Source organism: Nyctereutes procyonoides, unplaced genomic scaffold, assembly GCF_905146905.1.
Source record: "Nyctereutes procyonoides isolate TBG_1078 unplaced genomic scaffold, NYPRO_anot_genome, whole genome shotgun sequence".
Lineage (NCBI taxonomy): Eukaryota > Metazoa > Chordata > Mammalia > Carnivora > Canidae > Nyctereutes > Nyctereutes procyonoides.
This window is the reverse complement of record NW_026575047.1, coordinates 17,127,082-17,151,397: the sequence shown is the minus strand read 5'-3', so window position 1 is coordinate 17,151,397 and position 24,316 is coordinate 17,127,082. Positions and strand designations below refer to the sequence as shown.

General features: G+C 41.4%; 1 protein-coding gene across 2 annotated transcripts in view; it reads right to left on the bottom strand.

The window, feature by feature from the left end:
* Positions 1-24,316, bottom strand: part of NWD2 (NACHT and WD repeat domain containing 2) — a 174,341-nt gene that overhangs the window by 93,831 nt on the left and 56,194 nt on the right. For both annotated transcript variants that reach the window (XR_008664553.1, XM_055326247.1), the window contains exon 2: positions 19,080-19,168. Coding sequence is in view for 1 of the 2 variants with exons in the window: in XM_055326247.1 (XP_055182222.1) it covers positions 19,080-19,168 (89 nt within the window). In the remaining variant the exon portion in view is untranslated. The remainder of the gene's footprint in view (positions 1-19,079; positions 19,169-24,316) is intronic.

Here is a 24,316-nt window from a genome sequence, read left to right as displayed (position 1 = left end):
TTCTTATACTATACACAAAGATAAACTCAAAATGGATGAAAGACTTAAATGTGAGACAGAAATCGATCAAAATCCTAGAGGAGAACACAGACAGAAACTTCTTGCTAGACATGACTCCAAAGGCAAGGGAGTCCAAAAGCAAAAATGACCTACTGAGACTTCAACAAGATAAAAAGCTTTTGCACAGCAAAAGACATAGTCAACAAAACTAAAAGGCAACCAATGGAATAGAAGATAATTTGCAAATGACATATCAGATAATTGCAAATGACATATCAGATAAAAGGCTAGCATCCAAGATCTATAAAGAACTTAAACTCAACACCCAAAAACCAAATAATCCAGTCAAGAAATGGGCAGAAGACATGAACAGACATTTCTCTGAAGAAGTCATACAAATGGCCAAGACACATGAAAAAATGCTCCACATCACTCAGCATCAGGGAAATACAAATCAAAACCACAATGAGATAGTACCTTACATCAGTCAGAATGGCTAAAATTAACAAGTCAGGAAACAACAAATGTTGGCAAGGATGTGGAGAAAGGGGAACTCTCTTACTGTTGGTGGGGATGCAGATTGGTGCAGCCACTCTGGAAAAGCAGTCTGGAGGGTTCTTCAAGAAGTTAAAAATAGAGCTACCTACCCTAAGACCCAGCGATTGCATTACTAGGTATCTACCCCAAAGATATAAATGTAGTGACCTGAAGGGGCACCTGTACCCCAACATTCATAGCAGCAATGTCCGTAATAGCCAGACTGGAAAGAGCCAAGATGTCCATCAACAGAGAAATGGATAAAGAGAATGTGAGATACACACACACACACACACACACACACACACACACACACACAGAGGAATACTTATTATTCAGCCATCAGAAAGGATGAAATCTTACCATTTACACTGATGTTGATGGAACTGGAGGGTATTATGCTGAGCAAAATAAGTCAATTAGAGAAAGAGACAATTATCATATGGTTTTACTCATATGAAGAATATAAGAAAGAATCATAGGGGAAAGGAGGGAAACAGAACGGGAAGAAATCAGAGGGAGACAAAACATGAGACTATTTACTATGGGCAAGAAACCGAGGCTTGCTAGAGGGGAGGCAGGATAGGGTAACTGGGTGATGGATACATTGGAGGGCATGTGATGTGATGAGCACTGTGTGTTATATGCAACTGATGAGCTACTGAACTCTACATCTGAAGCTAATGATGTTCTATATGTTGGGTAATTAATTTTAAATAAAAAGACAATAGAGAAAGATGAGCAAGCCAAGGCTAGCCGAAGGAAACAATAGATAATGGACGTTATTGAACAGAGAAACCAATGGTAAAAAATAGTGAAAGGGATTAGAGGGGAAAGGAGAAAAAAATGAGTGGTAAATATCAGAGAGGGAGACAAAACATGAGAGACTCCTGACTCTGGGAAACGAACAAGGGGTAGTGGAAGGGGAGGTGGGTGGGAGGATGGGGTGAATGGGTGACGGGCACTGAGTGGGGCACTTGATGGGATGAGCACTGGGTGTTATATGTTGACAAATTGAACTCCAATAAAAAAATATACAAAAAACATCCCCCAGAAGTTAAAAAAAAGCACAAAAATCAATGAAACCAAGTTGGTTATTTGAAGAGAAGAAAATGGACATAACTTTAGCTGTATTAAAAAAAAATGAGAAGGGACCCCTGAGTAGCTCAGCAGTTGAGTGCCTGCCTTCAGCTCAGGTTGTGATCTCAGAGTCCAGGATCAAGTCCCACATTGGGCTCCTTGCCGGGAGCCTGCTTCTCCCTCTGCCTACGTCTCTGCCTCTCTCTGTGTCTCTCATGAGTAAATAAATAAAATCTTTAAAAAAATGAGAAGACTCAAATTACCAAAATCATAAGTGAAAGAGAGGCAATTACTACTGACGCGGCAGGAATAAGGATTATTAGAGAATACTATGAACAACTATATGCCAATAAATTAGATTACTTAAGTTGAAATGGACAAATATCTAGAGAGACGAGTCACAAAAATAGACTCAAGACAAAGCCGAAAATGTCAACAGAAATGTGGAGAGATTAAATAGTCATTTAAAAGAAAAGCATGGGTCCAGATGGAGGCACTGGTGAATTCCACCAATTCTTCAGAGTCTTCCAAAAATTAGGAGAGAATACTTCCCAACTAACTCTATGAGACCAGTATGATCCTAGTACCAATGGCAGACAAAAATATAAGGAAATTACAGAGCAATAGCTCATGAATATAAAACAAAAGGGGAGGATACTAGAACACTCAAGTGTATTCAGGAATACTTGAACACCTAATCCAGCAGCATATAAAACATATTATACAACACAACCAGGTAGTATTCATCCCAGGAATGCAAGGTTGGCCTAGCATCAGAAAATTAACTAATGTAATGCACTACGTATATAGAATAAGGGCAAAAGCAAAATGGTAAATCTTAAAGGAGACAGAAAAAACATTCAAGACCCTTTTATGATGAAAACACAAACCAAGAATAGAAATTAATTTCCTCAACCTGAATAAAGGGCATACCTGAAAAAACTACATCTAACAGAATACTTAATAAAAAATGAAAGCTTTTTCCTTAAGATTAAGGAATAAGAAAAGGCTATTCATTCCCACCACTTCTATTCAACACTGTACTAGAGTTCCAGCTGGGGAAATTGGGCAAGAAAAAGATATAAAATGCATCCAGATAGTAAAGGAAGAAGTAGATCTGTCTTTATTCATAGATGATAGAATCTTATATATTAAAAATCCTGAGAAAACCACTAAAAAATGTTGGAACTAGGGGTACCCAGGTGGTTCAGTCTGTCAAGCATCTGACTCTGGGTTTTGGCTCAGGTGATCATCTCAGGGTTGTGAAACTGAGCTCTGTGTTGGGCTCCATGCCCAGCATGGGGTCTGCTTGGGATTCTTTCCCTCTTCCTCTTCCCTCCACCTCTGTCACTCCTCCCCAACAACCTCCATGACCCTGCTGCATGTGTGCTCTCATTCTCTCTAAAATAAATAAAGTCTTAAAATGTTGGAACTAATAAAGAGTTGAGCAAAGCTGTAGGATACAAGATCAATATACAAAAACCAAATATACTTATGCACATTGGGAATGAACAATTCCATTTAAAAGACCATCAACAAGAATAAAAAGCTTAAGAACAGATTAAGCAAAAGAAACATAAAACTTATACTCTTGTAATTACAAAGCACTACTGAAAGAAATTAAAGATAACCTGAGTTAAACTGGAAGACATCCCAAGTAAATGAACTGGGAGAATCAAGATGGCAATACTACCCAAATTAATCTTTAGATTCAGTGCAGTCATTATAAAACTCCCAAGTGGCTTACTTACAGAAATTGACAAATTGATCCTAAAAGAGACCTAGGATAGCTAAAACAATCTTGTAAAAGAAGAACAAATTTGGAGGACTCTCACTTCCAGATTCAACCTCACTACAAAGGTACAATAGGTAGTATGGTACTGGCCTAAGGATATTCAATGGAGTAAAACTGAGAATCCAGAAGTAAATCCTCATACTTATGGTGAACAGATTTCAACATGGTGCCAAAAGAATTCAATGAGGAATGAATTGTCTTTTCAACAAATGGCAGGGGAACAACTGGATATCCCCACGCAAAAGAATGTAGTTAGACACCCGACCTCACGCCATTTACAAAAATTAACTTGAAATAGATTAGAGACACAAATTGAAGAGTTAAAACAATGAAACTAGTTTTATAGAAAACATAGGGGTAAATTTTTGTGAACCTGGATTTGACAATGGTTTCTTAGATATGACAGCAAAGTACAAGTAACCAAAGATAAAAAAGAGATAGATTGGACTTCCTCAAAATTGAAGTTTTGGGCTTTGCTTCAAAAGACACTATTAAGAAAGTAAAAAGAGTGCCCTATTTGATAATGGAATTGCATCCAGAATACATAAGGAACTCCTACAACTCAATAGGATGACAACCTGATTGAAAATGAACAAAGAATCTGAGTAGACATTTATCCACAGAACATGTACGGATTGCCAATAAATATATGAAAAGATGCTGAAGGTCATTAATCATCAGGGAAATGTGAATCAACCACAAGGAGATAATACTTCATACTCACTACGATGGCTGTTGTAAACAAGATTGATAACAAGTGTTAATGAAGATGTGGAGCAATGTCATAACATTGCTGGTGGGAATATAAAATGCAGCCATTTTGGAAAAAAGCCTGGCAGTTTCTCAAATGGTTAAACAGTTGTCACATGACCTAGCGGTTCTCCTAGATAAATGAAAGCATATGTCCACATGAGAACTTGCACACGAATGTTCACAGCCACATTATTCATAATAGCTAAAGGGTGGAAACAGTTCAAATGTTCATCAAGGGATCAATGAATAAATATAATGCAGTATATCTATAAATGGAATATTATTCAGCAATAAAAAGTAGCGAAATACTGATGTTACAACATGGATGGAACATGTTGTTCATCCAGACTTGAAAACGTTGTTCTAAGTAAAAGAAGCTAGTCACAAAGGAATATGTTGTGTGATGCCATTTATGTGAAATGTCTAGAACATGCAAATCATGCACTTTATTTATTTTTAAATATATATATATATTTGAAAGGTTTTATTTATTCATGACAGAGAGAGAGAGGCAGAGACACAGGCAGAGGGAGAAGCAGGCTCCATGCAGGGAGCCCGACGTGGGACTCGATCCCAGGACTCTGGGATGATGCCCTGAGTTGAAGGCAGACGCTCAACCACTGAGCCACCCAGGCATCCCACAAATCATACACTTTAAATGGGAGAATTTTGTGTATGTGGATTACATTGCAATGACACTTTGTACCTCTATTTAGTCTTGTGATTTTCTATAGGTCTTACATCCCCTCCTCACAGTATAATTGAGTGCAAGAACAGATGTTTAAATCAATGCACCTGGCATTTTAAGAGTAAACAATTAGATCTAACCAAATATATATGGAACAAATGACGAAGGTAAAAATCAAAACAAGGCTTTCACTTATGTTTTTAAATAGAAGCCTAAGGGTCACATGATTTATTTGCCACCAATGGAAGTCTTTTGTAATAGTGTTTGCATCTGTTATTTAAAGTCTGGCCACCCTGGCCCTCATCCAGGCCTTTCTAATTCCATGTCTCCTTCCTTTGGTCACTTTCTTTGAATGTTCTCTAGCTTCCAGCTTTCCTCCCTTAAATTATTCTTTCTCAAATGTTTTCATGGGCAGAAAATGATGAAAAAAGATAAAATCAAGCAGCCATGAAGGCAGAGAGGAAATAAATAAATGAAATATCTAACTTATGCCTCACAAAACACCATTTTGGCCAAGCAAATCTGCCATATATCCGCATGATCAATAGCTGGCAACAAGCGGGTGGAATCCAAAGTGCTCAACAAGACAAGATTTATTACATACTTACAAAAATTAAGTTTAGCTTTTAGCCTAATGTCCAGGCACTGCAGACACTGAATCTAATTTACTATTTATTGGAATACTAACTTGTTGACAGCACATTTTATGTGCCTTTACTTATTTCATCATTAGGTATAAATGCTCAGGAAAGTAATTTGATTTTATCTTTTTTTTTTTACTTAAAATCATTGAACTTTCTTTAAAATATTCTTAGGGAGGCTAATTTTTCATGATTTTCATGTGCTGAATTAGTTTGAAAACAAAAAGCCAGCAACAAAGCCCTAACAAATTTTGCCACTTGAATCAGACATAGCCATTTAAATACCAAGATTACCAAACAAACAATAAAACAACCTGTAAGAAACATATAATGACCTCATGATTTACCCAGAAAAAGGTCAAATCTGAATTCATAACAGCTCTGCACTATCATTTCTTCAGAAAGAGCTTTTAAGTGTTTTCCAAAATATTTTCCTTCTCAATTTTCCCATGCTATAGTAAGACACTACCTGAATGCAAAGCAAAAATGGAACTACAGAGATGACATGACAGATTTTGTTTTTGAATAAACGCAGTACTGAAATGAAGGCTGTTTCTCAAAGTTATTCCAGAGGGAGGCTGCAGGTCTGTTTGAAGGATTTTGTCACTGCCCTATAATTTCCTCTGCAGGAATTATCTCATTCTGTATTAAAAAAAAAAAAACAAAACAAAAACTCTTGTCACTGTATTGTTAGGTTTGTTTTTATTAAAAATGGTATTTTCCCAGCCTACTGGTTTTTATGTAGATAAGATATAGCTTCGAAAAGACCTTTAGTGCTTTTAAAAAAAATCACACCTATTCTTAAAGGAATTCACATCTGCCACCACTAAAAATATTCAAAAGAACACATAACAGGTCAGAAAGTTTTGAAGGAGGGCAACATTACTGTGCTGTGGACATAAATTCCAAGGTCAATACAGCACTCCTTTGGTTTTTATTTAGTTGTGTCCTGTTACTAGAACGTTCTAGTAAACAGGGAGGAGTCTTTAACTTCAGACTAGGTTCCCCAGATACCGTTTACCAGTGGTGAGTTATGGTGTATAGGTATGTAATTCTTGCTATGTTTATTTTTTTTTTAATTTTTTTACTTATTTATGATAGGCACACAGTGAGAGAGAGAGAGGCAGAGACACAGGCAGAGGGAGAAGCAGGCTCCATGCACCGGGAGCCCGACGTGGGACTCGATCCTGGGTCTCCAGGATCGTGCCCTGAGCCAAAGGCAGGCGCCAAACCGCTGCGCCACCCAGGGATCCCCCTCTTGCTATGTTTAGAACGACTTCCCTGAGATGCAGGGGATACAACAACAACAACCCCTCTTTAGCTCCACATCATCCATGGCCACACTTTTACGAGAACTATAGCAAATACTGACATTAGGTCACCTTGTGATTATTATCTTGGTCATGAGACACAGGACTAAGATATACAGGAACATGACTAAGATGGGACGCTTCCGGGAAAGTCAGGTGCTAAATCAAACCCTGGGAGGATGGGCTGGCCCAAATGGTCATTCACAATCACCAGAAAGAGGGTCCAACAGTCTGAGGTAGGAGGATGCTTCACCCAAAGCCTCATGAGACGATTAAATGCTCACCCATGAGGCCTCTGCATCTTGGGAGACTTAGCCTCTGGACAGCCCTAAAAATTATAATGTGATAGTAAAGAAAAATAAACCATATATGATGGCAAGACCTCTGACTTTCTAGGCCTAATGGCCATGCAGGCAGAGAGAAGGCAGCAGGAGTTGTTGGGGGCAGAGAAAGAGCCGTAAGCCAGAAGCCACTGTGGGTGCATCTGTGTTGAGTATAAGCTGGAGAAGCTCATTCCAGAAACCAAGAGTAGCTGCAGGCTGCATACGGGAACCCGCTTTCTTCAGTGGCAGCACACCAACCACAATGTATGTGTCTGAGTGAAAAACCCAAAGTTGGCTCTGTCCCTATCACTGGAATTTCAGCAACCAAGCTTTCGGAAGGCCCCTGAGCGCACCTGTGCCTGTCTTTCTACATGTGACTCCCTACGGTAGCTTCTCTCTTTTCTCCTTGCCCTTTCCACTCCGTTCACTACACTGAGGCAGATCTGATCACCAGAGCTGAGACTTCCTCTTCCTCTACCAGACACTACACAGAGTCACTTATGACACTTAAACTTATGAAGTAGTCACACAAGTTTACGTCACTCCTTAAACTTATAAAGTAGATTAGGAATATTTTCTCTGTCATGTAAATGAAAGAGAAAGTGACTTGTCCCAGGTCCCAGAGGTAGCAAGCAGGAGAGGTGGGATTTGACCCTGGGCTACTAACTTTATGGTACTTCCTGAAATACACGCTATCGGCCTGAAGGCAGGATCCAGGATCTCTGACCTACTTTAGGAGACCCCCATGAACTAGTCCTTACCTAACTCCTCGACCTCATTTCATGTCATGTTCTCCCTCACTGTTCATGCTCTAGCTACATATAATCTTCACACACGTGTTTGAACAAGTGTGTAAATATATGCTGAGATGCCTGTATGTTTATACACGCATGTATATTTACACAAATGCTTACATTTACACATCTGTACCTACCCGCATACATTTTTGTGAAATGTGTAAATAAATGCAAGATGCTTTTCGGGGCAGTGACTTAAGAGCTTGGACATGGGGGATCCCTGGGTGGCGCAGCGGTTTGGCACCTGCCTTTGGCCTAGGGCGTGATCCTGGAGACCTGGGATCGAATCCCATGTTGGGCTCCTGGTGCATGGAGCCTGCTTCTCCCTCTGCCTATGTCTCTGCCTCTCTCTCTCTCTGTGTGTGTGTGTGTGACTATCATAAAAAAAAAAAAAAAAAAAAAAAAGAGCTTGGACATGGGGGCCACTCTGCCTTGGTTCAAATCCTGATGCTGCCGCTTACTGGCTGTGAGATCTCTACCAGTGATTCACTTCTCTGTTTCGAAGTGTCCTCGTGCAATAAAGTGGAAAGGATAGAATTTACTGATGAGGCTCATGGCAATGATTAAACAACATAACACACACACAGCATTTAGAATAAGCGCCTGGTAGGCAGTCAGTACAACATAAAGTTCTTTCCCAAATGCCTAGGAAAAGATGTTCCTTCTGCTTAAAATTTTTTTCTAAAGATTTTATTTATTTATTTACTCATGAGAAAGAGAGAGAGAGAGGCAGAAACACAGGCAGAGGGAGAAGCAGACTCCATGCAGGGAGCCCGATGTGGGACTTGATCCTGGGCCTCCAGGGTCATGCCCTGGGCCAAAGGCAGGTGCTAAACTGCCGAGCCACCCAGGGTCCCTGAAATTTTCTTTTTAATGTGGGCATCTCCTTCCATCCATCCTTCAGGATTCAGCCTGGACATCAGTTCCCCAACTGCTGTTCGTATGCCTCGAGCAGCATGCCCAGAGCACCCCACGTTTCCACTGTAGCCAGTGGCACCCTGCTCATCACTGCTCATGACTCCAGGAAGGCAGGTATGAGATTGGCTTTCAATACAAGGGTATCCACTGTCCCCACAACTCCGCCTAGTGCAGAGCAGAGGCTCAGTAAATGTCTGTCAATAAATAAATGAGGCCCAGGGGACCAATCACCAAAATCTAGCCCTGGGGATTAGGGGGTAGACAACAGTGAGGAAATCTGGACTTAACTTTTTTTTTAATATTTTATCTATTTATTCATGAGAGACATACACAGAGAGAGGAAGAGACACAGGCAGAGGGAGAGGCAGGCTCCATGCAGGGAGCCCAATGTGGGACCTGATCTCGGGACTCCAGGATCACATGTTGGGCCGAAGGCAGGCACTAAACCGCTGACCCACCCAGGCATCCCTGGACTTGAAGGTTAAAGGCACAGGAGACTGTTCTTTGGAGAAGAGGGACTTCTTAGAAGAACAGACCTGCCAAGACAAAAATGTTGATGGCCTGTCCATACAGAGATGATGGGGTCACAGGATCATCACTGTGGAAGCCAATGAAAGCCAAGACCAAGCCCAAGAAACACTTGATTTTACAGACAGAAAACTGAGCTGAAGACACTTTTTCAACAGTTTATAACTAATTACTGACAAAGAAGATCTCTTAAATGAGTGATCTTTTTACTGTGCAGTCTTGTTAAAGGTCTCCTCTCCCTGCTACAAGAAATAAAAAATGAGGGGTTCCTGAGTAGCTCAGTGGTTGAACATCTGCCTTTGGCTCAGGTTGTGATCCCAGGGTCCTGGGGTCAAGTCCCACATGGGGCTCCCTGCATGGAGCCTGCTTCTCTCTCTGCCTGTGTCTCTGCTTCTCTCTCTGTGTCTCTCATGAATAAATAAATAAAATCTTAAAAAAAAAACAAAAAAAGAAAAATGAGAATGGGAAGAAAGAGCTGCCTTGTGTTAAGAATGTGAGAAAGGCTTCACAGTGATCATACACAACTGGGACACTTAAATGTCACCTGCAAATGAGGATCTCTCATTCTGCTTAGTGAAGGACTAATCTTCTTGGGTGATTTCCTGCACTGGGGTCACCAGCCAGCCACAACTGAACAGAATTTAATGTTCAGCAAAGTGTAGCTCCTCCAGTAGGTTCTGGAGCTCCCCACAGTGCCGGTGCTCTATACTGAGGAGAACTATTAGACAGAAGAGTGTCTGAGCACACAAGTGAAGGATGAACAATAATGCTGTCTTAGGAAGTCAGGCATGAGAATTCCAGAAGAGCCCTCCCATGCTGCAGAAATGACGAGTCAACCCCTACAATTACATTGGCATGACGAAGGTCAATTATGACATATTGCTTTCCTTCCCTTTCCCGTCTCTATCAATCTTCCTCCCCCTCTTTCACCAACTGGCTCCTGGATGGGAGAAAGGTTATGTTTCATGCTTCCTATTCTTCCAGAGAATATCAACTTGGTAATAAGACCTGTGCAGGTCCTGACAGACAGAACTGAAATGTGAAGTGAGCCAGACAAACTGACGTGCTGGCCCAAGCGAAACAGCGTGTGATCCAACGAGAGGACACGTTTCTCGCTTTAGAGGAAATGGAAAAAAGGTGATTCGTTGACAACGTGGAGAACAGACCAAGGGCATCACAACGTATCCTGTCAGTTAGAAAGTCGATGATGCGCTCTGGCAACACGGGAGGCAAAACGTGTTCTAAGAGTGGTTAGCAGGCAGACAGTGGGAAGAAAAAAAGTGAGAACAGAGAAGGAGATGGGGCTGGAAAAGAACAGGAAGGTTGGGGTAGAGGAACGGTGGGTGGAGGCAACTGGGGACGCACCTCCGCTGTGAGTCCAAGCGACAATTCAAGTCAGCAATCTTTCCCAAGGATGAAGCTGATGTGAGATTCATGGAATTTCACTTAACCCACAACCTGGATGCACACAGAGGATGTGGCTTCTTAATTTTGTGTGAGACAACTGTGGGCTTCCTGTCCAAGCCTCCACCCTCTGGCTAGCAGGAGGAAGTGAAATTTCGGTTCTGTCCACTTTAAACCTTAGTCTGAACTGATGTGTGCAAGGAGTCTGTGAAAAGTGCTTATTCTCTCCTCGATCAGAATGCTGAGTCTCTCAAAAGACTGGGCTTCCCTGTCCCCCTGCTTCTTTTCCTGAAGATGATCTCCAGAGGACCTCATATCCTGAGGGGAAGAAATGGGAGTTCTTGGGCATGGTCCACACATGATGCCCACTATCCGCCTGGTTGCTGGCATCATGGCTGGGCTTGGGGTGGTTGTCACCCATGGACTGGTCTTTCCCTCTCAGTTTGGTCAGATCCTGGTGTGGCTCTGCAGCCAAGCCAGGCTGACTTCCCCTGCTACGGATGAGCCACCCTCAACCTTGGGCCTGTGCTCCATCCAGTTATTCACCATGGGCCTTTTTTGCAGTCACCTCTTCCTGGTCATGGAGACTAGCATTGGCTCTTAACAGCATATGTGACACATGATAACCGAGGAGAGCTTGGGAAAGTTAAACTTCATGGTTGCTTGCTGCCATGGCCATGACATGGCCATGCTCATGACTATTTGCAGGGGTGGGGTGTGTTGGGGGTGATTAACGTATGGCCATCTCTTTCTGGAATCCTAAGTAGACAGCAGAGGCAAGATCCCCTTAGCACTACCTATCTACTCATTTTCATTTATCCAACCCACAGCCCCTTTTCTGAAGCAGAACTCGGAATAAGGAAAGGAAAAGTGTATCTACTGACACTTCCTTTCTCTCCCTTTCTCCCATCCTCCCAGAGACTACGTGGGGTAGGTTCTGGCTCTGCTTTAGGGACAAACTCTGTATTTTAGATCTCCAGGCTCAGAGCGCTACAGTACCATTGACGTGCTAAGGAAATGATTAAAAGAATTTAGTGAAATATTCTCTCAAGCTGATAGCCTGACCTTTAAAGTTTTTAGTCTTTCTAGAATGTGATATATTTCCTAAATATTCTCCCCATTTATATTCCTTCTGCACCAGCCACTAAGCACCCCTCAGACAGATAGATACCTTTGTCAGAGGTCTTCTGCTGTACTCAAAAAGACATGAGAAAAATGCATATAAATAATTTCATTAATTATTCAAATTCTTAATTAGGAGAAAAGACTTAAAAAAGTGAGAGGCAGTAACAAATTAACATTGGGTGAGTACTTTCCGTGTGCCAGGCACTTTGTGTTGTCTCATGACTTCTCATCATGATCTTGGATGATGGACACCATCCCATTAATTTTATAGAAGGGTCAACTGTCTCAAAGAAATCAAGCAATTTGCCCAGAGTCACAGAATGGGTAATTTGCAAATTTGAATCCTAGTCTAACAGGAAAATACACACTGTTTCCACTATCCCCCATAAATGACATAATATGCTGTATTTTATTGAATCGCAAACACCATCAGTTGTAGGCTGCCCCAATACCATTTGTTCCACTAAAAAAAGAAACACATTGTCAATTACACCACAACACGCCATTTATTTGTAAGATGAATTTTATTTCTGAGAAGTAAAAATGTGAAAAAATAAATTGAATTTGATAAATACTGCTTAAGGAAGAGGACTTGAGCATCTGTATATAGTCTGGCCCAGAAGACAGAACACCCAGGATAGGGAAAGATCAGGAAAAGGTTGCTGTAGTCACTCAGCTATTAAGAAACGGAAGGCTTAGTAAAGACAGAGTCTTGTGAAATGGGAAGAAAAGGTGAGCTTCTAAGAAACACTGTGGCAGATGAATCAACAGGAACAGGCAATTTATAGGTTGTCAATAGTGAAGAATACACTAGAAGCCAGAATTTTGAAGTTTGGAAGACTGGAAAATAGCAACAGTTGAGAAGCTACAGAAGGGGAGAAGGATGGTTTCCACTCAGATATATTAATATTCCCAAACCAGAGAATTATCTTCATGTAACTCTAGAGGAGAGAGAGTCAGAGATGCAGACATGAGGACCACTCACAGGCACAGGTTCAGAGACAAGACGGCACTCTCACTGGGGGTGTGATGATGGGAAAAACCCAGGGTTTACTGGATGTTAAAGGTGAAGAAAAAGGAACAGGTTCACGAACACTGGTAACTAAGATGAAATGAAATAAATACTAGGTGCCACTAAAGAAGCTGGCTATCAGAAGGTATTGTTAAGGAATGACACAGAGTTGAAGGGCTGGACTCAAATGAGGATCATGTTCAAAATGGAAGTGTCCTAAGCCCCCAGATGAGTCAAGCACCCCCTTTAGAGATTCCTGCCCTAATGGGTTTACTGCTGGCTCAGAGTATCAGAGTGGGGGAGCTGGGAGGGGTGGACTTATAAGAGTTCACAGAGTAGAAGTGGAAGGATATTTGGAAATTGGAAAAGACTTTTTAAGAAAGCTAGACCTTGAGCTGGATTTTGAGGGCAGGGGCAGGATGGGGAAAGGGTATTTTTTTTTTTTAAAGATTTTATTCATTTGAGAGTAAGAGAGAGAAAGAGTGAACACAAGTGGGGGAGAGGCATAGGGAGAGGGAGAAGCTCTCACTGAGCAGGGAGCCTGATGCCCAATGCCTTTCTGAGTACAACAGAAGACCTTTGACCAAAGGCATCAATCTGTATGAGGGGTGTTTAGTGGCCAGTTCAGAAGGAACATAAATGGGGAGGGTATTTAGATTATTTAGATTTAGATTAAAGAATTTATTTAGGGGCACCTGGGTGGCTCAGTGGTTGAGTGTTTGCCTTTGGCTCAGGTCATGATCCCAGGGTCCTGGGATTGAGTCCCACACATCAGGCTCCTCCCAGGAAGCCTGCTACTCTCTCTGCCTGTATCTCTGACTCTCTGTGTTTCTCATAAATAAATAAAATCTTTTAAAAATATTTTATTTATTTATTTGTGAGAGAGAGAAAGAGTTGGGGGGAGGAGCAGACTCCCCACTGAGCAGGGATCCCAATGTGGGGCTCAATCCCAGGACCCCTGGATCATGACCTTAGCAAAAGGAAGATTGCTTCACTGACTGTGCCACCCAGGTGCCCCAAGAAAGGGTATTTCTGATAAGAAAGTCGAGAATGAGCAATCCACAAGATGTGTTCCGAGGACAGGCTTGGAGTGCATGTTTATGTTGAGGAGAATGGGAAATGAACTTGGGCAAACAGCTGAGTCACAGTAAAGAGGGACCCCCTGTAGGCAGCAGGGAGCCATTAAAAGCTTTTAAACAAAGGAACTGACAACATGACATTTAAGTAAAGATTGCTCTGGTGGTGATGTATAGAAAAACTCAAGCAGGGTGATGGTGTGGGCAGTTCTGCTTAGCACACTTTTATTAAACCCTACTAAACGTGAAACATTTCAGGCCCTGGGGACTTGAAAATAAGTGAGAACTAGTCTCTTCCTCAACAACTTGTAACCAACTGGCAGTAAGTGGGGAAAGAGCTCAGTTGCTTTTCATTCATCCAATTTTTAAAAAAATATTCTATTTATTCATTCATGAGAGACACACACAGAGAGAGAGAGGCAGAGACACAGGCAGAGGGAGAAGCAGGCTCCATGCAGGGAGCCTGATGTGGGACTTGATCCCAGGACTCCAGGATCACGCCCTGAGCTGAAGGCAGACACTCAACCACTGAACCACCCAGGTGTCCTATCATTTATCCAATTTTTGAACCACTGAGGGTTAGGCTAGAGTCTGAGCAGTAAGAATGGAGCAGAAACCTTGGAAAGTAAGAACAGATGGCACCTGTGGATATGAGTCCTTTATTCACTGGGTCCTGCACCACCAGCTTTTCACCCTAATCTGTCTTTATTTTTCCCATCTTATTCCCCTCATTCTCCCTTTCTATCCTCTTCTCTGTAACTGAGGGCATTAACCCAACACTGGCAAGTCAAATGACATATTCCTTAAACACCTTGTCTTCTTCTGAAGCCATGTGTGTTCTCTGCCCTGAGTGAGCTCAATGTTCCTTCCGTTCATCTGTTTCTATCCCTGGGCAACAACCGACCTGTGTGTATCACACATAGAACTAACTGGAGTTCATAATCAGAAGATTTGATTATCCTTTTTTCATTAAACATCTTCATTTATATGAAAAAAAAATTAAGGAAACACTAAAGACACTGCCCAACAGGCATTTATAGGGATAAAATTAGAAGGTCTTGTGTAAAATGTAATTGCATTTTCTACCACTTCCATAATATTTAACTCAGTGGTCTACTAGGTGCCAGACACTTGACTCATCACTGGGAGATGCTGAGTAAGACACAGTTCCAGTCCTAAGAACATTGAGACCTTAGAGACAGATGATGAAAACTTTACCTCACCAGATGTCTCATTCTCTCCATCGCTTGCTCTAGTCCCTGCCACGATCACTTCTTAACTTGCACCACCCTCCTGCTTCTACTACTCCCCCCACCCCCATTCCAGTCTCTTTACAGAGCCTGAGCAACCCTCTTAAATACAAATCCTATAATGTCCCCCTTTCCCTTCATACTCAGGACAACTCTACGTCCTTAATCTTGGCACAGAAGGTCTCATATGAGTTTGATGTCCTCTACTACAAGTATTTCTCTTACTCCACTCCACCCACACTTGACTTCTTTACTGTTCCTAGAATATTCTAAACATACTCCCTTTTTCTGGTTGCCAGTGCTTGGAATTCTCCTACCAAGGCGCCACCTGCAAGACTTGCTCCACCACTTTTGACAGATCTCTGTTCCAAGGTTATCACTGAGTCCTTCCCTGACTACTTGACATTCCCTAATCTCCTTATTCTGTCTTACTTTTCCTAAAAGCATTTACTAAATAAAATGCATCTATAACCACTGGGTATTTATGGCTTATTGTCTACCTCCCCCAATAATATTGGAAGCTCCACAAAAAGAGGATCTTGTTTTTTGTTTTTTTGTTTTTTTTGTATTCCCAGCACTTGGGATGTTGCCTGGCCTGTGCTCAACGGTCAACAAATACTTCTTGAACAAACTGGATGCACAACTGAGAGTTACATATTACATTACAGGGAGCAAAGAGGAGGGTACATGGCATATCCTAGAAGGGCCAGGGGATCAGTGAAAGCTTCCTTAAGCAAGTAATATTTGGACTGAGACTTCATTTATATGCTCAGAAAGGCATCCACTTGTTCAACACTTTTCCTATCTACTTTTGCTATGGGTCAGGCACTATTCTAGGACGAGGAATAATACAGCTGTCATGAAGGCAGACAAGACCCTGTGTTTGTGAAACTTACAATCTCGTGGGACAGAGACAATATGCAAGCCAATACATGAAAAAGGCAAAACATCCAATACTGACACATGCTATGCAAATAACTAAAATAGGGTGATGTAAAAGAAATCCCCTAGGTGGTTACTTTAGATTGGGTCCTGAGGGAAGCATCTCTAAGAAGTAACATTTTTGTGGAGATCTGGAGAACCCTAAGAAAGCTCCAATGTGAAGATGACAGAGTGGACATTCCACAAAGTACAGCCAGGGCAAAAACCTTAAATGAGAATACACTTGAAGTGTTCAAGGAATCACACGGAGGACAAGTAGCTCCAGGGCTGTGGTCAGAAGGAGAGGGGGGCCTGACTTAGGATCTGCAAGAGTCTTAAGAATGAGCAGAACTTTGGGGGTGGCAGGGGAAGAAGCTGGTTGCAAAGCATTGTGGATGGAGAGAATAGCATAAAAAAGGCATGGAAGCTTATGAGAGACCAGTATACGTTTGGGTAAGTCTAAGAAATTCATTTCCTCTGGGTTCAATGCATAACTAAAGATGAAATCCAGAGTACTATACAGGTAAATTACTTTTTTTTCATGAAGCTCCCAGCATCACATTTTGTTGCAGCTGAGAAAGGAGAGCCATCTCACTAGAAAACATATCTTCAGGGAGATCTATAATCAATCTACTAAAAGAGACTATACTAAAAAGGATATTCTTAGAAGATTCAAGCATTATATATTTCAGCTCCTATTAAGCTCAGAAGGTGGGAAGCAAATGCAACCCTGCATATATTTTTTTAAGATTTTATTTATTTACTCATGAGAGACATAGAGAAAGAGAGGCAGAGACACAGGCAGAGGGAGAAGCAGGTTCCATGCAGGGAGCCTGATGTGGGACTCGATCCCGGGACCCCAGGATCACACACTGGGCCAAAGGCAGGTTCTAAATCGCTGAGCCACCCAGGGATCTCCGCAACCCTGCATATTTTTATTCCAAACAGAACCTTAGATACAAAGCGGTCACCACTCCCTATTTCAGACACCTATTGAGGGAGTCACAGTGGAAAGTTGGGAGTTCAGTCCCAGCTTTTCTTTGCCTAATGTGGTTTCCACTGCTGCCCAGTACCTCAATGACTCATTCAATGCACCTACCTAGAATGATCTTTGCTGTCAATTTATTCCATGGACCTTGCCTTCTACAGCTTTCCTCTGGCTTCATTGGTCTTTTCCTGGGAGGGCTTATAATTTAGAAAATATACTTTTCTCCCCTCTCCCCTCAGCTGATTTTAATACCATGTTTCATGCAGGCTGGTCTGTGGCTCAACAACTTTCTCTACTAAAAAAAAAATGATGCAAATCCAAACAAACTCAAAGATGGGATGGATTAACATGTTTGGATACACATCACTTTCTCTAGAGTAACTGAGTCCCCAAGGAGTATCTACGTCTTTGTGAATCTTGACGTATCAGAATTTTGGTAACAATTGAGACCCTGTTATCAGTAGAATCAGGTTCCTCAGAGAAGACAGTGCTGAATTTGCAACAAGGAATTTAAGTTCACCATTTACCTAGCAAATGGTGATTTATGAGTAATTGTTCAATATGTGTGTCATTTAAGGGCCTGCTGCTGACAGCAGGCATGGGGACTGAAGCCATTTGGAGATCAACTATTTTATTCATCACATGAGAAAGCATCATGAGGAAATAAATGAATATGCAGGAGGAAATAAATGAAGGGTGGAGTTTTCTTCCACTAACAAAGATGCCTTTTGCACTCTTATACCACAGACCCCTGGTACATACTCCTCACTTACCAATGTAAACATGTACTTAATATGTCTGTTGTGAATGAGGTTGAAAACTTCTGGCTAAATAATGCTATCTGTTCCAGGAGCCACTTACTTTTTAAATTTGAGGATGTTCAAGATATGCCCAATGTTTCCTAGTACTTTTCTATCAGGTGGCAAAATCAGTGGTGCCTACAAATGCCAAGGTGTTCATGAACTTTAGCAATGTCGTGCAGAGTTATTGTCTCTAGAAAGGCTGATGTTATTTTTTTTTTTTTTTATTTTTGGGTAAATGGCAAATCCCTGAAATAGGAAAAAGGACATTCTACGATGTGAACAAAAACTAAAAAGCAAGCTAGAAGGCAAGGGGCTGGCCAGGCTGCTAAAAGAAAACACCTGGGAGAAAGCTGGTCCCAATTTTTAGGTGCAAACCATTTCTAGAGACCACAGCAGAGAGGCATGGGCTCGGCAACCATCACCTTCCTGAGAAGGGTGGAGATTAGCAAGAAGCAAATAAACATGGTTAGAAGGAAAACATGAGGGTGCGTGGGTGGCTCAGTCAGTTAAGCATCTGCCTTCAGCTCAGGTCATGATCCCAGGGTTCTGGGATCGAGTCTCACATCGGGCTCCCTGTTCAGAGGGGAGCCCACTTCTCCTTTTCCCTCTGCCCCTCTCCCTACTCACTTTCTCTCCTTCTCAATGTCTCTCTCAAATAAACAAGTAAATAAAATCTTTTTTTTTTTTTTTTAAAGGAGAAGATGAGCTAATAGCAGGCAGGGGCCAAGAAACAGCATAAAAGTGCAAAGTACCAAAAATGACTTTTTTTTTTTTTTAAGATTTTATGTGTGTGAGAGAGACAGCGCAGAAGGAAAGGGGCAGGAGGGCAGAGAGAAGCAGATCCCCACTGGGCAGGAAGCCCAATGTGGGGCTCGATCCCAGGACCCTAGGATTATGACCTGAGCTGAAGGCAGATGATTAATTGACTGAGCCACCCAGGCGCCCCCCAAAATGACTAAATATTTTATTTCCATCTTCCAGTGTTCCTTTTTACCCATGCTTAAAGAAATGAAAATTTTCAGGGCTTAAGACATGTTTTTTTTTTTTTAATAACATCGAAGTTGTGACAATAAGCAAGCACAAACGTCATTGAGCTGACATACTAAAAATGAAATTAATGTCAGAGTTACCTGAAATTCTAATCCATAGTTTTCTCTGCAGAATTCTCTCAATTTGGGATACACATTTTCTCTTAGTGCCTGTCTTTCTGCTCCCGTATCTGTGGTAGAAAAACAAACACATAGAAAGGGAGTTATGTCCACACATACATATTTCTGAAAAAAAAAAAAAAAAAAAGCTCACAAATATTAGCATTAATATAATCAACTTGGGTGCCCATTATGGAATGATGGGATATTTGATTACTGGGGGAGGAGAGCTGCTCCTAACAGAGCAGGGGTGCGGTGGGGGGAAGAGACCTCCCTGCCAGACGTGCACAAGAAGCCTGTGGGATGGAGGGGAGCCCCACTGGCCACTTCCGTGTGTACTGGCAGAGCTGGGAATTCACATTTTCAGAGCCTCAGGTGAATCTCTTAAATGGCCAGACCATGCTGTCTTTGGAAAAGGCAGAAGGAAAAATCGTAGGGTTATCAGCTGTCAGGTGTTTTTATCCCCATTACATGCAAAAGTTACAAAATCACACACACATTAGTTACTTATTCCAAAACTTATCCAATTTCTATCATCATTTCTATAGTATTTAGGAATAATTCGACTTTTAAAAATTCAGTACAGTATCCAGGCAATCGGGATAATGGTTAGGAAAGACAAATTGTGGGAGCCAACTTCCAAACTAGCACATCGCATGCCTGGTGGGTGCAGTTGGTCAGAGGTTTAGCAGAGTAACGCCTGCCACCCTGGGCACAAGGACTGCCTGTTGTATCAGAGAAGGTAATTGTTTTGCATGTGTTACACCACGAAGAAACTTCAAAAATCATTTTTACTCTTCATGTCCTTAAAAAAAAAAAACATAAGAGAAGCAACAGAGAACTTGAAACCAGAAGAACCACAGAGTATGTATTTAATGTTGAATGTTTTGCACTGAAAGGGATTTCCAAAGCCACCTGTGCTGGGTGCTGCTCTGCATCAATGATGCTGTAAAATGATCACAGCAAACAGGCTGTCCTTGCCCAACTAACTCCAGTGAAATAGGAGAACAGCAATTTAAAAAAATTAGGTTAATGTCTTATCTCTTGAAAAATACCATCTGCTAAGTGTACCTCAATCCCAGCCATAGCTATGAAATATTTGCATCCCACATTTATCGCTAAAAGCCAGTTTAAAAGACTTTCCTTATCATTCTCAAGTTCATCTGTCCATGCAAATTCAACCATATGGTGCGTGCTGACCTACTCTACTTACTCACTGTTGTCAAGACTATTTTGAGACGTAAATAACCAATCTCAAGCGTCTGAAATGCAGCTGCAGCCCTGACATAGTGACAGAAACCAGTGTTTATAGGGAAACCAAAGACTCAATACAAGGCTTCTAGGTTACCCTACAGTCCAAATGGATAGGGTCTTTTCTAACCATAGATCCAACATGGGCCCTACGTCCAAAGGGGAAGCAGGAGGACCAAGTGAGGGAGTGGTACATTTGAGCAGTGTCCCTGTGCTATTATAGCACTAGTGGAGGCAGTAAGGTAAGTTTTAATATGATTTATATAATCTCAGGATCAGAGGCCCACCATCTTTCATCTCATTTTAAGGGCTGAAAACACTAACTTCACAATAAAGCTGATTAATATTCAATCAATCTCTCTAGAAAGATACAGATGTTTAAAACGCAAATAACAGAAGTCACTTTATTTATTTTTTTTTAATTTTTTATTTTATTTTATTTTATTTTTTTTTATTTTTACGATAGTCATACAGAGAGAGAGAGAGGCAGAGACACAGGCAGAGGGAGAAGCAGGCTCCATGCACAGGGAGCCTGACGTGGGATTCGATCCCGGGTCTCCAGGATCGCGCCCTGGGCCAAAGGCAGGCGCCAAACCGCTGCGCCACCCAGGGATCCCCAGAAGTCACTTTAAAAATAAATACTACCAGATGTAGAAGTTGGGAATAATATGCATAATAATAATATGATTAATATTAAATTATTACATAATTAAATAAACAGGATTAAGGTATACTAAAATAGTACCAATATAATACACGGACAATTTTAAAAAAATTCTTATAAATGTTATTGTAACTCATTACTAAGTACTGCCATCTGAATGTGGTATAGTACGGTGATTAAGACAGAAATATCGTCTATTATCTCTAATATTTACTGAGTGCTTACTATTGTCATGTACTAAGTATTTCTACATGTATTTTCTTAGTCACTTCTGACAACTCTATGAAATAGGTAAAATTACTATTGCATCTTTTTTTTAAATGATTCTTTTTATTTACAGAGAGAGAGAGAGAGAGAGAGAGAGAGAGAGAGAGCATGAGCTCACAAACTGAGGAAGGGGCAGAGGGAGAGGAGAGAAATAATCTCCAGCAGATTCTATGCTGAGCACAGAGCCTGACCTGGGGCTTGCTCCCACTGTGACCCTGAGATCTTGACCCAAGCTGTGAAATTAAGAGTTGGAAAGTTAACTGACTGAGCCACCCAGGCACCCTACTATTCCATTTTTTATGAGGAAACTGAAATATAAGGGATTAAGAGGCTTGCCTGAAGTCAGATGACCTCTAAATTGGAGGAATCAGATTTGAATCTAGAGAGCTGTACTCCACAGTTTGCTCTAACTATAGGAATTATGCAAAGAATCAACCTTTGGGGTCACCTGTAGGGCTCAGTTGGTTAAGTTCTGTCTTTGGCTCGGGTCATGATCCCAGCCAGGATCCTAGGATTGAGTCCCATTGTTGGGCTCTCTGCTCAGTGGGGAGCCTTCTTCTCCCTCTCCCCCTGCTTGTGCTCTCTCTCCCTGTGTCAAAATCTTAAAAAAAAAAAAAAGAATCTTGGAAAAATGACGCACAGTATAACTTTATGGAACAGTAAAGGAATGCTCAACTCACCTTTAAATCTGGACTCTACTGCCCTATTCCCATTCTTGCCCCCCTTTAATCTATTCTCCATAGAGAAGCCAGACTGATCTTTTGCAAATGCAAATCAGATCACATAAAGCCCTCCAGCATCTCTGCATGGCACTTGGAATGAATTCCACACTCCTTACTATGAATACTCTCCCTCTTCCAAAGTGCTCTCTTACCACTACCTAGATTACGTGCCTACTCCTGGCCTTCGCTCTAGCTAGGACTTCCTCCAGTAATGCTCAGTCCTGGGATCATCTCATGGCATCTCCTTTCATTCAGGTGTCAGCTTTAGTGCTACCTCCTCAGAGAGACCTCTCCAAGCCCTCCATCTATGGACCCAACTCTCTGTCCTGTCAGCTTCCAAATCCTTTGCACATCACTCATCACTACTCTTGCTATTATTCCTTACTATCTGTCTCCTCCACTGCAATGTGAGCTCAAACAGAGTCACAACCTTCTTCTGTCTCATTTACTGCTACATCCCCAGTGATCGGAATTGTGCTCAATTAAGAACTGAGTGAATGAAAAAAACCTACACATGCACCAGTGACCAAAATTATCTGACAGATGATGCTTCCCTGTAATTACCTCCAGAAACAAGCACTTGCTACAGGTTGTCACTGGATGGATACAGAATCAAGACTATGGGGAATTCTGGGAAATAAATGATGGGGTTTCCAAAGTTTGTTGCATGAAGTAAGTGAATGAAATACTGATTTCTCTTTTGGTTTCTGTGTTTCCAGCAGAATACTAAATACATTTTACCAAATGATGTTGAACCTTCCCAAAAGCTGTGAAGAAAGCGTATGCACATATCTGACAGACACTGTGTTATTACTTATATCACAAAAATGACTCAGATTTTCTTATAGTTGTATTAATATGTGATGATTAGCTCTGGAAATGGAAAAGTAATTAAGATGGAATGGATTAATTTTAATGGGTGACAGATAAGCTGGCTTAATTACATTAAAAAACCTGATTCACACTAACAGCAAATCTGTATGGTTGGCAATTAAAAAACATTAGAATGTCATAAATTGGAAACATTAAGTTACAGAATGTCACACATAAAAAGTGACTTCTTAAAAAAGTGTAGATCAGAGACAAAGTACATCACTGACTCATTGACTCTACGTAGTCATCACATCCACTTGTATCCGCCTAGTTCCTTATCACTTTGAGGAGATGCATTAACACTTGTGCAGCACTATTAGGTTTTTTAAGGAGCTGTACTCCAAATAATTCCCCAATGATTTCAGAGCTGATGACTAGTCTCTGTGCAGTGTCTGAGTTACATGAAGAGCCTTAGTTGAGGGAGTATTCTTAATCAATACCATTATTCCACTTCACGAAGGATTTAGACCGATTCCAAATTTTTACTACAAGTGCCAAAATGACCATGTTGCCCTTCTTACTGTCCCTGCTTCACCCAAACTTAAGACCAGGGGTATGAGAGGAAGTCACTTTTTTCTAGGCAGCTCAGAAAAATTCACTTAGGATCCAGCACACATCCTCTGCAACAACTGCTGTTCCAGCTAGTTCTCCCAGGTTTCTGTACATCTCCTGCCTGGGTTCTCCCTCTTCACCTAGCCTGTTAGCCACTGGTTCATCTGGACATGCTATCTAGTTTTTGTTGGTTTTGTTTGGGTTGATTTCTCGTTTGGCGGCTTCCCAGAGGCTGTCCCCTCTCCATGCCTTCTAGGCCCTCTGGGCCCAACCAGCCACACTGATCCTTCCTTACTTCAATATCACCAAATCCTGACAATTTTGTCATGAACAGCTTTTGAACTTGGCCACTCTCTGGTCTTGCACTCACCATCTCTCAACCCTGAGGGTCCAAAAGTCTCCTATTTGATGGATGTGTTACCTGTTCCTCCTTATTGCAGTCTTATACTCCACAGAGGTGCTGGACATAAATCTAAGACAAAATAAAACCAGCATCTAATTTGATCAATAAAGGCCTTGGCCGGCATCTCGTGGCCCAGGAGATAAAGACCAGAATGTTCAGCAGACGTACATGTCTTTTCCAGTGGTGTTCCATCTTCTACTGCTCTCTGCCATGTACCCTCCTACATAGTTTTTCAGATATTACTTGAACCCAAACATTATCCTTACACATACTGCTTTCCATGCATAGAATCCCCTATCTACTACATCCCTCTGCTTGGCAGACTCCAACCTTTTTGAGCCCCAAAAGTAACATACTTAGTGGAATCTTACTAGTTAGAGAAAGACCAGCTCTCTGCAGCTCATCCCACGGCACTGTGCTCACCTCTATATAACATCATACATTATACTTTATCATAATTTATTAGTTTGTCTCCCCCATTAGACTT